This window comes from Ranitomeya imitator, chromosome 10 (genome assembly GCF_032444005.1).
Source record: "Ranitomeya imitator isolate aRanImi1 chromosome 10, aRanImi1.pri, whole genome shotgun sequence".
Taxonomy (NCBI): Eukaryota; Metazoa; Chordata; class Amphibia; order Anura; family Dendrobatidae; genus Ranitomeya; species Ranitomeya imitator.
Window position 1 is genome coordinate 7,106,272 of NC_091291.1, and position 12,643 is coordinate 7,118,914.

The 12,643-nt window shown below is 44.6% G+C and overlaps 1 protein-coding gene across 2 annotated transcripts; it reads left to right on the forward strand.

Annotated features, from left to right (window-relative positions):
• The first annotated feature begins 1,795 nt into the window (after positions 1-1,795).
• On the forward strand, positions 1,796-11,932 carry LOC138651119 (acidic phospholipase A2 homolog). 2 transcript variants are annotated; one of them, XM_069741117.1, is made up of 4 exons: positions 1,796-1,931; positions 2,023-2,170; positions 6,171-6,277; positions 11,664-11,932. In XM_069741117.1, exons 1-4 carry the CDS (start codon positions 1,898-1,900, stop codon positions 11,816-11,818), a joined length of 444 nt encoding a protein of 147 aa, XP_069597218.1. In that variant the 5' UTR covers positions 1,796-1,897; the 3' UTR covers positions 11,819-11,932. The 2 variants fall into 2 exon arrangements, with proteins under 2 accessions (XP_069597218.1, XP_069597217.1); XM_069741116.1 differs by lacking the exon at positions 11,664-11,932 and adding an exon at positions 11,336-11,657.
• The last annotated feature ends 711 nt before the right edge of the window (positions 11,933-12,643 follow it).

The following is a 12,643-nucleotide window of genomic DNA, read 5'->3' on the forward strand; positions in this document are numbered from 1 at the left end:
CCCAGATGTTACACTTCCCACAGGTGAAGCTGGGTCCCCAGGGGTCCTATGGTGTCTGGCCTAGATGATATAGCCAGTAAATAAGTGGAGGAGACAAGTTTTAAGTCTTTAACTGGTTTACTGCAGGTTGCTGCCCACAGTCCAGGGTACCAGGCACGGGTGATGGTGGTCCGGCCGGCTCAGAGGCAAGTGAGAGTTCTCCTGTACCGGTAGAGGTCCATGAGCATTTCCAACTAGTGCCTTTCAAGGTGAGGTCCCTGCTGCCTGAAGCTTCCTACAGGGTCCTCCAGTTTTCCCCTGTCCTGGGACAGGTACCTGCACGACGGGCAGCTTGAGCCTTTTTACAGGGACACTAACATGCCCCGGGCTCCTCAGGTGCTGCCGTGTCTCAGGCGTGGTGCGGGCAAGTAATGTGTAGTGTCATGCTCTCCGGTTCTGCTCTGTGTCCTAGAGTCCCACAAAAGCCTCGGGCTCCCAGTACCCCGGCTATTGCGCTTCAGCTCTGAGGGTGCCACATACAATAACCCTTCAGGTTCTTCCTCCTTCCAGAGGCTGTAGCACCCTCATGGCTGCCAGACCTCTCTATCCGCACTGCGTCTCTCCTAGACATCTGCTCTGCTTGGTCTCCCAGGACCAACTGCCTAGCTCCTCCTCCAGGTCAGGATACATAAAGCAGAAGGGACGCTCCCCTGAATCTGGGTGATGAGCTCCCCTCCTGGCCTGGATTCAGAATGTGTTGCATGTGTGTGCCTTACCTGGTGAAGAGAACTCCTTTGCCTCTGAGCATGACATTACCTTCCCCAAAGGAAAAGTAACATCACTGCAGCAACCGGTAACCTGGGGTGCTGCAGGAGCTCTGACCATTTATGTCACTGACTTGATTTATGATGAGCTCAGAAGGCTGGAGACACTCGTTCCTGTGATAAAACAGGCAGGGTAATGCGTTATGTCAGAAAGTAGCAGCTCGGCCCATTACATGTCTTGTATCCTGCTTCTATCACCAGTTTTGCCCAATTCAGGCTCCATCTCTAATTTTCAATTGTCTCTGAGCTGGTGGGCTGAGATGAGCTGCCATGATGTCTCCCATACACTGAACAGTCAGACTTGATGTAGCTCGTGATGATTTCTGTAAACGCGTTTAGGACACAAATTCTGCAACAAATGTCAAAGTGCATAAGAACACAAGGGACGAGTGGTGAGAAGGCAATTTTACCAAGAATTTGCCGTTTTGTAAGAAAGCATCCACTTTACCATATACAGTCTGAAGAAACAGGACTCCCGAGACCTGTGTCTCAACTGACAGAGGAGCTGTATTTTAAGAGAATGTGCTGGTGAGCTGCTGGAAAATGGCTGTGACAGGATAAATCTCATCTGCTGACTGACTGCAGAAGGAGGACTGAGGAAACATATCTTCTGTGCTCAGTCAGTTATTTCTTCTCTTGTCAGACACTTCTTCTCGGCTCAGGCAGGTCCGTGTGCTTCCAAAACTGAGATTTCAGAAATGTGACAAAAGTGCATACAATATTATGACTTCAGATGTTCGATAGAACATAAATAATTCTGACTTTTGTTTAGTTTGTTTCCTTGTCATGTTGTGTTTTCCATGGGACAGAGGGAAAAAAAACAATGATAATCCTATCGACTTCTCTCGTTTGTTGCCCCAGGATCAAATGTACAGTGCTGGTAAGGGTTAATATTTCCCTACACTATCACCGCCTCATATGAAACCGTTATTAGGTATTTAGCCCCAGGCAGCCAATAGCAGACAGCACTCGGCAGCCCCACCTAGTGGTAGGAATATATAGGGCAGATATCAGGAGGATATAATCCATGGTGGTGTCTGCTGCTCCTCCAGATTGTCTTCTCCTGGATATTCGCCCTCTGTCTCCGGTGCACAATGATAACCTGTCTGCTGCTCCTCCTCAGTCTCGGTAAGTCCTGATGTTATCGTAACCTCCGTCATTCCTGGTGAATGCAGCGCTCCGAGTCACACAACGAGGTGATGGTGGTTTTATCTTCCAGGGTCGGTGGAAGGAGATGGACCTTATCTCAAAGATTTCAGAAGCATGGTTAGCGAAACAATGAACAGAAGAGTTACAGATTTTAACTTATACGGCTGCCAATGTGGAATATTATCTGTGGGAAGTAAGATAGTGGATGAAATCGATCGGTAAGTGGCTGATAATCTATGTTACTTATAATTACGTGTGTAAGGAAGTGACGGTGCTGCCCCCACATCCCCCCTCACGAAATTATGTGTTGTACTTTAATGCATTGCACTGTTATCAATGTGATTTACCGGTTTAGAATTTTTTCAATGCACTTAGTTGGGTACTGTAAGGAAAACCGCACATGAGAGGAGCAGGGGGATACGGATATTCCCCCGCCATCACCAATCTGTGATGGGGCTTACACAGTGACAGCTCTTTGGTGTCCCCTTTACCCTCAGGTCAGTCAGGGAACTGCACCTAGGATAAGTAGTTGCCAGAGAGGCTGCCCTGGTTATCAGGGCACTCTGCCATGAGGGCGGTAAATGTATCCCCAGTCCCAGGCCAGGAATATATATATATATACATTAACCTCTGATCCCCTAATAACACCAGGACGGTATGCTGCCACCAGTTCCTCGTTAGATATAAGCCTGATCCGTTACCAAGCCTGTATCAGGTCAGAAACCAACCCCAGGTAGTGTATAAGTACTAGCCGGACTCACAGACGTGGGAAATTGGGTATCGAGATAACAGAGCAGCCCAAAATTAATTGATATTTTAATTGCCAAAAGGCGCACTAGAAACTACAAATATATACAGAGTAATATACAGATATTACAGCCAGAGGTACAAATAAGGTTAGGGTATAGGTAGGGGATAGCACTTAGCGTATGTGTCATGTTAAAGTTTCTTATCACTTGTGGATGGAGGGAAGCTCTTGTATCCACAGTCACCGTCTTAGTTTCTGGTCCATCGCCATGCGTGACGTGATGCAGCTTCCATGGCAGAACAATGACAAAGGCTAAAGGTGTGTGGCTAGCTTTTAACCCCTAGCTTGCCACCTCCCATATTCGCCTCCGCTCCTCTGGGTTGGACTGAATTCTCCTCCCTTGACTTCTTAGCCGAAATAATTCCCAATATCTAGGATGGGTCATAACTTGCTAGTGGAAGGTCCAAACAGGACAACTGATGTCTCAACAGGCTCGTTGGGGCTGGACTGATACACAGAGTCCAAACTTGGGTCAGGCAAGAAGTTCTGCATAGCTAGTCTCAATAGCTCGGTATCCGGGACAGCTAGAGAAATATGAGACGCAGGGGTGTATGCGGAGGGCTCCCTGGGTTCTGGTGGTATATTGGACTTAACCCTGAGCTGCACGGTGTGCTCATAATTCATTTCTAGATGTCGGTGCCTAAGTGTCTAAAGTTTCCACCGATAGATAATTGATGGTGGCCGCCTTGCACAAAACACAGCAGGGGGTTCTAGCTCTGCTCCTCCCTGCCTTCATTAACACGTGGCTTCTAATTCTCTGGCCATATGGTAGTTCTGTTCTTTTGGGAATTGTGTATTTATCCCAAGGGTGCGGGCAACTTCAGTAGTGACGGAAGTTCTCTGGACAATATATTGGGCCTGAATTAATAAGTCCAAAGTGGAGTCTCCCTCATCCCTCACAGGTATAGAGTTAATGGTTGGGACTAGCCCAAAATGGGAGGGGCTATGTGGGAAGACAGAAAGCAACTTCCTGATAGTGAGTGAGATGGGTCCAGTGTTCAGTAGATGCAGACCTAAGGTCTGACAGATGGCAGACTGACATGTTATAGTGTGTCGTGCGGAGAGGGAAGACCACAGGGCATCCGATAATACATCCTAAGGACTAAGGAATTGTAAACAGATATCAGAAGGAGAGATTTGAGATTGGAGCGAGGACAGGGAGGGCATCTAAATGGTACGGGACCTATCTCAAGGGAGGTAGATAGCCCACTTAGGGATTGCATCACGAGAAGGGATTGTATCAGCAGGATTTTAGTGAACAGTTATCTACGGTAAGAGAGAGCTCCATTGTGTGTATTGGATGGAATCAATGGTCGCCATATTGAGACTTACCCCTCCTACAGAGAACAGTGGACTTCAAGGATCTAGTGAGGAGTCGTATGGACGCGCCTCAAGCAGTGGGGTCCTCATTAGTCAGCTGGCAACTAACACTAGCTGGGAGCAGCCGCAGCCTTACAACTCAACCCGTGCGGCCCCCACAGGGGAAGACAAAGTCTCCCATAATTGTTTTCTGGATTGTTGGCTGGATATTCATCAACCTCTGTGTTGGACTCATTAAACACTGGCATGTCTCTGTAGTGGAGATGATTTCCTTGGGGGTGGGCCACTATGGAGGTAGTATCTGGTGTTGGTGGTAGGGGTACTGAACCTCCCAAAACTGATGCAATAACACAAGCCCTCTCCTCACTTGAGGCTCAGGATCCCAATGTGATCAGCAATTCCTGGATTGGGGCTCCTTGTGACTGGGTATTGGATTCAAGACTACCACTGGATCCTGGATTTGGCAAGCAGATTAATTCCTCTGGGTCCATTTCAGTGGAGTTTTCATCATTCTCCACAATGTTCTGGGCAACCTAAAGGACCAATTCATGTCTCAAAACCGACTGACTGTTGGTTGCCTGGTATTCGATCTGTCGAAGCTGGCACATCTCCTGTAGTCGTCGTTTCTTGTTGTGGCTGTATTTCCCCTCCGGTCCTCCTCCCAAGGCTGAACTAGTGGGGTTGGTCATGGTGGCGTCTGAAACCTGCTGTGTATGCCTCACCTATGTTCTGCTGCGTCTGCCTATATGCCTCCCTGGGTATGGAGCCCTTGGACGGTGTTTGTGAACACCAGTCCCCTGCAGCTCCTCCAGATCCGCCGGGCTGAGTAGTATACTACTGCTACCACCAAAATGTGGAGACACGGGGGTCAGTGCGTGCTATCATGTACCCAAGGGCATAACACTACCCAGACAACACAGGGTGAGGTTAGAGCAGCATGTCAATACTTTGTTAAACCACAAAACAGGCAAATACCACATAGGACAGTCCAAGCAAAATATCCCAAGATGGTGCACACTACAGAGTCTCACCCTTCGGCTGACTTATCAGGATTAGAGCAGCTGCGACTTCGGGGCTTCCAGGGCCGACAATCCCCACCAGTAGCACCTCGCTTTTGGTGAGCACCCACAGAGAGGAGGTGTTAACAAGCCTAGGAAGCTGACAGTCTATTGAGGTACGTGGCCAGGTGACCGGAGGGTCACAACATGGCTTCTCCGAATGTCTACATGGGGCCAAGTGACCGGAGGGTCCTAACTTGGCTTCTTCAAACGTTTTTGAAGGTTCAGTGATGGTCAATGTAGCAGCTCTGTATTCTCCCAGCTAGGACCATGGTCCTTAAACTGGCATTCTGTAGAATGTGAAATCTGTATCCATCTTGATGGAGCCATGTTGTCCTGGCAGCTGTCCTCTAGATTATTCCTTTATGGAGTCATGGTGTTCTGTCTGTTGTTCTGTCAAGTCACATTTGATACAGAGGCATATCCTTTTATAGTTCACAACTGTCCTACAGGCATCATCCACAGGTCAGGGAGGAGGTAGGATGAGAATAACTAATTGTTTGAGTATTTATGCCCTTTACTGTTTGCAAGTCAACAAGAACAAGCCACATGTATTTATTCAATGGATAATCAACACATTATCAAAACATCGATTGTTCAATGACCCTGTGTCCCTGTCTTGCAAGGATAGCAGGCAATAACCTGTAGAAGTTGATAGAAGAGGCAAACAGCAGTCATTCGTCAATTCAGAAACAACAAAACATTCAAACAATAGACTATGATTCTTGACCCATGGAAGAAATCACAACAGGCATAATATTAAGATTAAATGATTTGTCATCACACACAGTGATAACTCTGAGTAGATAATGTAGTAGACGTCACTTGCAGTCCCATGTAACACCAGAGATAACACAGTGATAACTCTCTGAGTACAGATAATGCAGTAGATGTCACCTGCAGTCCTATGTAACACCACAGATAACAGTGATAACTCTCTGAGTACAGATAATGTAGTAGATCTCACCTGCAGTCCCATGTAACAACTGCTGATTGGACACTTACAGGTGACGATCTTCTTTCCTCCATTAGATGCTGTCTTGCACAGTTTTGCATGTATAAAGCGATCAGCACAGATGGCTGCCGGCCATTGTTAGCACGTTACTATTACACCTACAATAATGGGACCATCACCTGCGGTAAGTTCGGGGGTCTCCTCAGGGTCGGGACATTCGGGGACATTGTGAAAGGCAGAAAAATTACAGCTTTATTCTTATTGAATCTCTATAAATCAGACGAGCGGCGTCCGTCCAGGTGATTCGATGTTCGGCTGTGACAGTGTGACTGTGGTTTCAGGTGACTTTCCAGGATAAGCCATCATGTGTGCACAGGACCCATGACACTAATTCTGCCCATTATAAGACTTCTAGACTTTATTTTAGCAGTTTTTCACTCTGCACTAGAAGCCTCAGCAGTTTTCTTTGTTTCTCTCTGCTCTCCTATCTCCATCCCTGCTCCATAGACTTCTAGAGGCAGAAGACTGAACTACACGCAGATTCCAGATGTTTTTTTAGAGTGAACAGTTCATGCAAAACAGGAGCAGGGTGATGTAGGCGAGGGGGGAAAATGAGCACTTATCCAGGATCTCCATTCCCAAAAGGACCCCCAGCCTCTAAAAGACAGAAACTCGGGGGATACTGCCAGTCCTGAAATAATCTGGAGGAACCGAATAGAAAGATAATTACTGGGATGCTTCTTAATGTGTGCAAGTGTGTAGCATAAACTGTGTGTAACATAGTGTGTAGCATAGAGTGTGTGTAACATAGTGTGTAGCATACAGTGTGTAGCATAGAGTGTGTGTAACATACAGTGTGTAGCATATAGTGTGTGTAACATACAGTGTGTAGCATATAGTGTGTGTAACATACAGCATTTGTAACATACAGTGTGCATAGCATACAGTGTGTAACATACAGTGTGTATAGCATGGAGTGTGTGTGTAGCATAGTGTGTGTAGCATAAAGTGTGTGTAACATAAAGTGTGTGTAACATACAGTGTGTGTAACATAAAGTGTGTGTAACATACAGTGTGTGTAACAGAGTGTGTGTAACATACAGTGTTTGTAGCATACAGTGTGTGTAACATACAGTGTGTGTAACATACAGTGTGGGTAGAATACAGTGTGTGTAGCATAGAGTGTGTGTAACATACAGTGTGTGTAGCATACATTGTGTAGCATACAGTGTGTAGCATAGTGTGTAACATAAAGTGTGTGTAACATAGTGTGTGTAACATACAGTGTGTGTAACAAAGTGTGTGTAACATAAAGTGTGTGTAACATACAGTGTGTGTAACATACAGTGTGTGTAGCATAGAGTGTGTGTAGCATACAGTGTGTGTAGCATAGAGTGTGTATAACATACAGTGTTTGTAGCATACAGTGTGTGTAACATACAGTGTGTGTAGCATAGAGTGTGTGTAACATACAGTGTGTGTAGCATAGAGTGTGTGTAACATCATGTGTGTGTAGCATACAGTGTGTGTAACATATAGTTTGTATAGCATACATTGTGTGCGACATATAGTGTGTGTGACATACAGTGTGTGTAGCATACATTGTGTAGCATAGAGTGTGTAGCATAGTGTGTAACATAAAGTGTGTGTAGCATACAGTGTGTGTAACATACAGTGTGTGTAACATACATTGTGTAGCATAGAGTGTGTAGCATAGTGTGTAACATAAAGTGTGTGTAGCATACAGTGTGTGTAACATACAGTGTGTGTAAAATACAGTGTGTGTAGCATACAGTGTGGGTAGAATAGTGTGTGTAGCATAGAGTGTGTAACATACAGTGTGTGTAACATACAGTGTGTGTAGCATAGAGTGTGTGTAACATAATGTGTGTGTAGCATACAGTGTGTGTAACATACAGAGTGTGTGTAACATACAGTGTGTGTAGCATAGTGTGTGTAACATACAGTGTGTGTAACATACAGTGTGTGTAACATAGAGTGTGTGTAACATACAGTGTTTGTAGCATACAGTGTGTGTAACATACAGTGTGTGTAGCATAGAGTGTGTGTAACATACAGTGTGTGTAGCATAGTGTGTAACATACAGTGTTTGTAGCATACAGTGTGTGTAACATACAGTGTGTGTAGCATAGAGTGTGTGTAACATCATGTGTGTGTAGCATACAGTGTGTGTAACATATAGTTTGTATAGCATACATTGTGTGCGACATATAGTGTGTGTGACATACAGTGTGTGTAACATACAGTGTGTGTAACATACAGTGTGTGTAGCATACAGTGTGGGTAGAATACAGTGTGTGTAGCATAGAGTGTGTAACATAGTGTGTGTAGCATAGTGTGTGTAACATAATGTGTGTGTAGCATACAGTGTGTGTAACATAGTTTGAGTAGCATACAGTGTGTGTAGCATACAGTGTGTGTAACATACAGTGTGTGTAGCATACAGTGTGTAGCATAGAATGTGTAACATACAGTGTGTGTAACAAAGTGTGTGTAGCATACAGTGTGTGTAGCATACAGTGTGTAGCATACAGTGTGTGTAACAGTGTGTGTAACAAAGTGTGTGTAGCATAGAGGGTGTGTAACATAAAGTGTGTGTAGCATAGAGTGTGTGTAACATACAGTGTGGGTAGAATACAGTGTGTGTAGCATAGAGTGTGTGTAACATACAGTGTGTGTAACATACAGCGTGTGTAGAATGGAGTGTGGGTAACATACAGTGTGTGTAACATACAGTGTGTGTAACATACAGTGTGGGTAGCATACAGTGTGTAGCATACAGTGTGTATAGCATGGAGTGTGTGTGTAGCATAGTGTGTGTAGCATAAAGTGTGTGTAACATAAAGTGTGTGTAACATACAGTGTGTGTAACAAAGTGTGTGTAACATACAGTGCGTGTAACATACAGTGTGTGTAACAGAGTGTGTGTAACATACAGTGTTTGTAGCATACAGTGTGTGTAACATACAGTGTGTGTAACATACAGTGTGGGTAGAATACAGTGTGTGTAGCATAGAGTGTGTGTAGCATACATTGTGTAGCATACAGTGTGTAGCATAGTGTGTAACATAAAGTGTGTGTAACATAGTGTGTGTAACATAAAGTGTGTGTAACATAAAGTGTGTGTAACATAGTGTGTGTAACATACAGTGTGTAACATACAGTGTTTGTAGCATACAGTGTGTGTAACATACAGTGTGTGTAGCATAGAGTGTGTGTAACATACAGTGTGTGTAGCATAGAGTGTGTGTAACATCATGTGTGTGTAGCATACAGTGTGTGTAACATAGTTTGTATAGCATACATTGTGTGCGACATATAGTGTGTGTGACATACAGTGTGTGTAGCATACATTGTGTAGCATAGAGTGTGTAGCATAGTGTGTAACATAAAGTGTGTGTAGCATACAGTGTGTGTAACATACAGTGTGTGTAACATACAGTGTGTAGCATAGAGTGTGTAAAATACAGTGTGTGTAGCATACAGTGTGGGTAGAATAGTGTGTGTAGCATAGAGTGTGTAACATACAGTGTGTGTAACATACAGTGTGTGTAGCATAGAGTGTGTGTAACATAATGTGTGTGTAGCATACAGTGTGTGTAACATAGTTTGTATAGCATACATTGTGTGCGACATATAGTGTGTGTAACATACAGTGTGTGTAGCATACATTGTGTAGCATAGAGTGTGTAGCATAGTGTGTAACATAAAGTGTGTGTAGCATACAGTGTGTGTAACATACAGTGTGTGTAACATACAGTGTGTAGCATAGAGTGTGTAAAATACAGTGTGTGTAGCATACAGTGTGGGTAGAATAGTGTGTGTAGCATAGAGTGTGTAACATACAGTGTGTGTAGCATACAGTGTGTGTAGCATAGAGTGTGTGTAACATAATGTGTGTGTAGCATACAGTGTGTGTAACATACAGAGTGTGTGTAACATACAGTGTGTGTGTAGCATAGTGTGTGTAACATACAGTGTGTGTAGCATACAGTGTGGGTAGAATACAGTGTGTGTAGCATAGAGTGTGTGTAACATAGTGTGTGTAGCATAGTGTGTGTAACATAATGTGTATGTAGCATACAGTGTGTGTAACATATAGTTTGAGTAGCATACAGTGTGTGTAGCATACAGTGTGTGTAACATACAGTGTGTGTAGCATACAGTGTGTAGCATAGAATGTGTAACATACAGTGTGTGTAACAAAGTGTGTGTAGCATACAGTGTGTGTAGCATAGTGTGTAGCATACAGTGTGTGTAGCATACAGTGTGTAGCATACAGTGTGTGTAACAGTGTGTGTAACAAAGTGTGTGTAGCAGAGTGTGTGTAACATAAAGTGTGTGTAGCATAGAGTGTGTGTAACATACAGTGTGGGTAGAATACAGTGTGTGTAGCATAGAGTGTGTGTAACATACAGTGTGTGTAACATACAGCGTGTGTAGAATGGAGTGTGGGTAACATACAGTGTGTGTAACATACAGTGTGTGTAACATACAGTGTGTGTAGCATACAGTGTGTAGCATAGAGTATGTGTAACATACAGTGTGGGTAACATACAGTGTGTGTAGTATGGAGTGTGTGTAACATACAGTGTGGGTAGAATACAGTGTGTGTAGTATGGAGTGTGTGTAACATACAGTGTGTGTAACATACAGTGTGTGTAGTATGGAGTGTCTGTAACATACAGTGTGTGTAGTATGGAGTGTCTGTAACATACAGTGTGTGTAGCATAGAGTGTGTGTAGCATAGAGAGTGTGTAACATACAGTGTGGGTAGAATACAGTGTGTGTAACATACAGTGTGTGTAACATACAGTGTGTGTAGCATACAGTGTGGGTAGAATACAGTGTGTGTAGCATAGAGTGTGTGTAGCATACAGTGTGTGTAGCATAGAGTGTGTGTAGCATACAGTGTGTTTAACATACAGTGTGTGTAACATACAGTGTGTGTAGTATGGAGTGTGTGTAACATACAGTGTGTGTAGCATAGAGTGTGTGTAACATACAGTGTGTGTAGCATACAGTGTGTGTAACATACAGCGTGTGTAGCATACAGTGTGTTTAACATACAGTGTGTGTAGGATAAATTATAGATTAATGGGGAGCTGTAATCTAACCACCGGACGTCTCTCTTCTTCGGCCGCTCGCTGCAGAGCTGCGGCTGGGAGCGTTGAGGCAGAGGAGGACGGTGTGGCGGCTCATGTCCGAGCTTTGTCTTCAGGCAGGACCGCCGGCGCTGTTGATGAGCAGAGAAGGAGGTGGATGGAGGCGACATCTAGGAGCGGCAGGTGCACCGCGCGGATTGTCAGCAGAGCGGAGGGACCGGTTACGGTGAAGGTGGAGCGTCGGGCTGAGGCCGCTGTAGTGTCATGTGATGGAGTGTTTGGTGACTGACAGCCGCCTCTCAGCCTGATCTGCAGCAGCCGATATTGGCTTCTGTTGCATCTGTTGTTTCCGCACTTTGTCAGTATCACAGCTGCTTTGTCTCACGTCTTGGGCCGGCATCCGCCACGGATGATGAGTAATGGAAGTTTCTGTTATACCCACAGATGATGAGGACGAGTCCGGCTGCACCAGACGAACCTGCGAGAGCGACCTGAAAACCGTCATGTGTTTAATGAGCCACAAATATTCAGAAGTGAATGCAAGATACAAACTTTCCGGCCGCTGTTCGGGGAGGCGTCCACCCTGTGATCAGCAATAATAAAGATTGGGTACACAGAAAAGGACACCGCTCCTAATTCATAAGAATATGAAAAATCTGGCACTCGAGAAAATGCATGCAGAGAATTTTATTAAAGATAAATAATCCCAATAATCCGGTCTTACCATCAAACCTTCCTCAGACAAGATATATTGAGAGGTGGACTGCCAAATGGTATACTGGAAAAAGCCAAAGTTAGACAATAAGTGAAGGGCCGATAAATCGCGCAATAATGAGGCGCCCTGAAGAGCTCGGCCTGTCGCAGATCACACAGCCGCTGTGTCCGTCACACAGGATTTCACTAGTTACATCCTGTATTATACCCCAGAGCTGCACTCACTATTCTGCTGGTGCAGTCACTGTGTACATACATTACATTACTGATCCTGAGTTACCTCCTGTATTATACTCCAAAGCTGCACTCACTATTCTGCTGGTGCAGTCACTGTGTACATACATTACATTACTGATCCTGAGTTACCTCCTGTATTATACTCCAAAGCTGCACTCACTATTCTGCTGGTGCAGTCACTGTGTACATACATTACATTACTGATCCTGAGTTACATCCTGTATTATACTCCAGAGCTGCACTCACTATTCTGCTGGTGCAGTCACTGTGTACATACATTACATTACTGATCCTGAGTTACCTCCTGTATTATACTCCAGAGGTGCACTCACTATTCTGCTGGTGCAGTCACTGTGTACATTTATTACATTACTGATCCTGAGTTACATCCTGTATTATACTCCAGAGCTGCACTCACTATTCTGCTGGTGCAGTCACTGTGTACATACATTACATTACTGATCCTGAGTTAC

Bases quoted from the DNA above. Each gene is read 5' to 3' on its own strand.
- LOC138651119 (XM_069741116.1), top strand. From the start codon at position 1,898: ATGATAACCTGTCTGCTGCTCCTCCTCAGTCTCG. The intron at 1,932-2,022 runs GTAAGTCCTGAT...TTTATCTTCCAG, and splicing joins GCTGCTCCTCCTCAGTCTCG to GGTCGGTGGAAGGAGATGGA. The intron at 2,171-6,170 runs GTAAGTGGCTGA...TTCCTCCATTAG, and splicing joins ATAGTGGATGAAATCGATCG to ATGCTGTCTTGCACAGTTTT.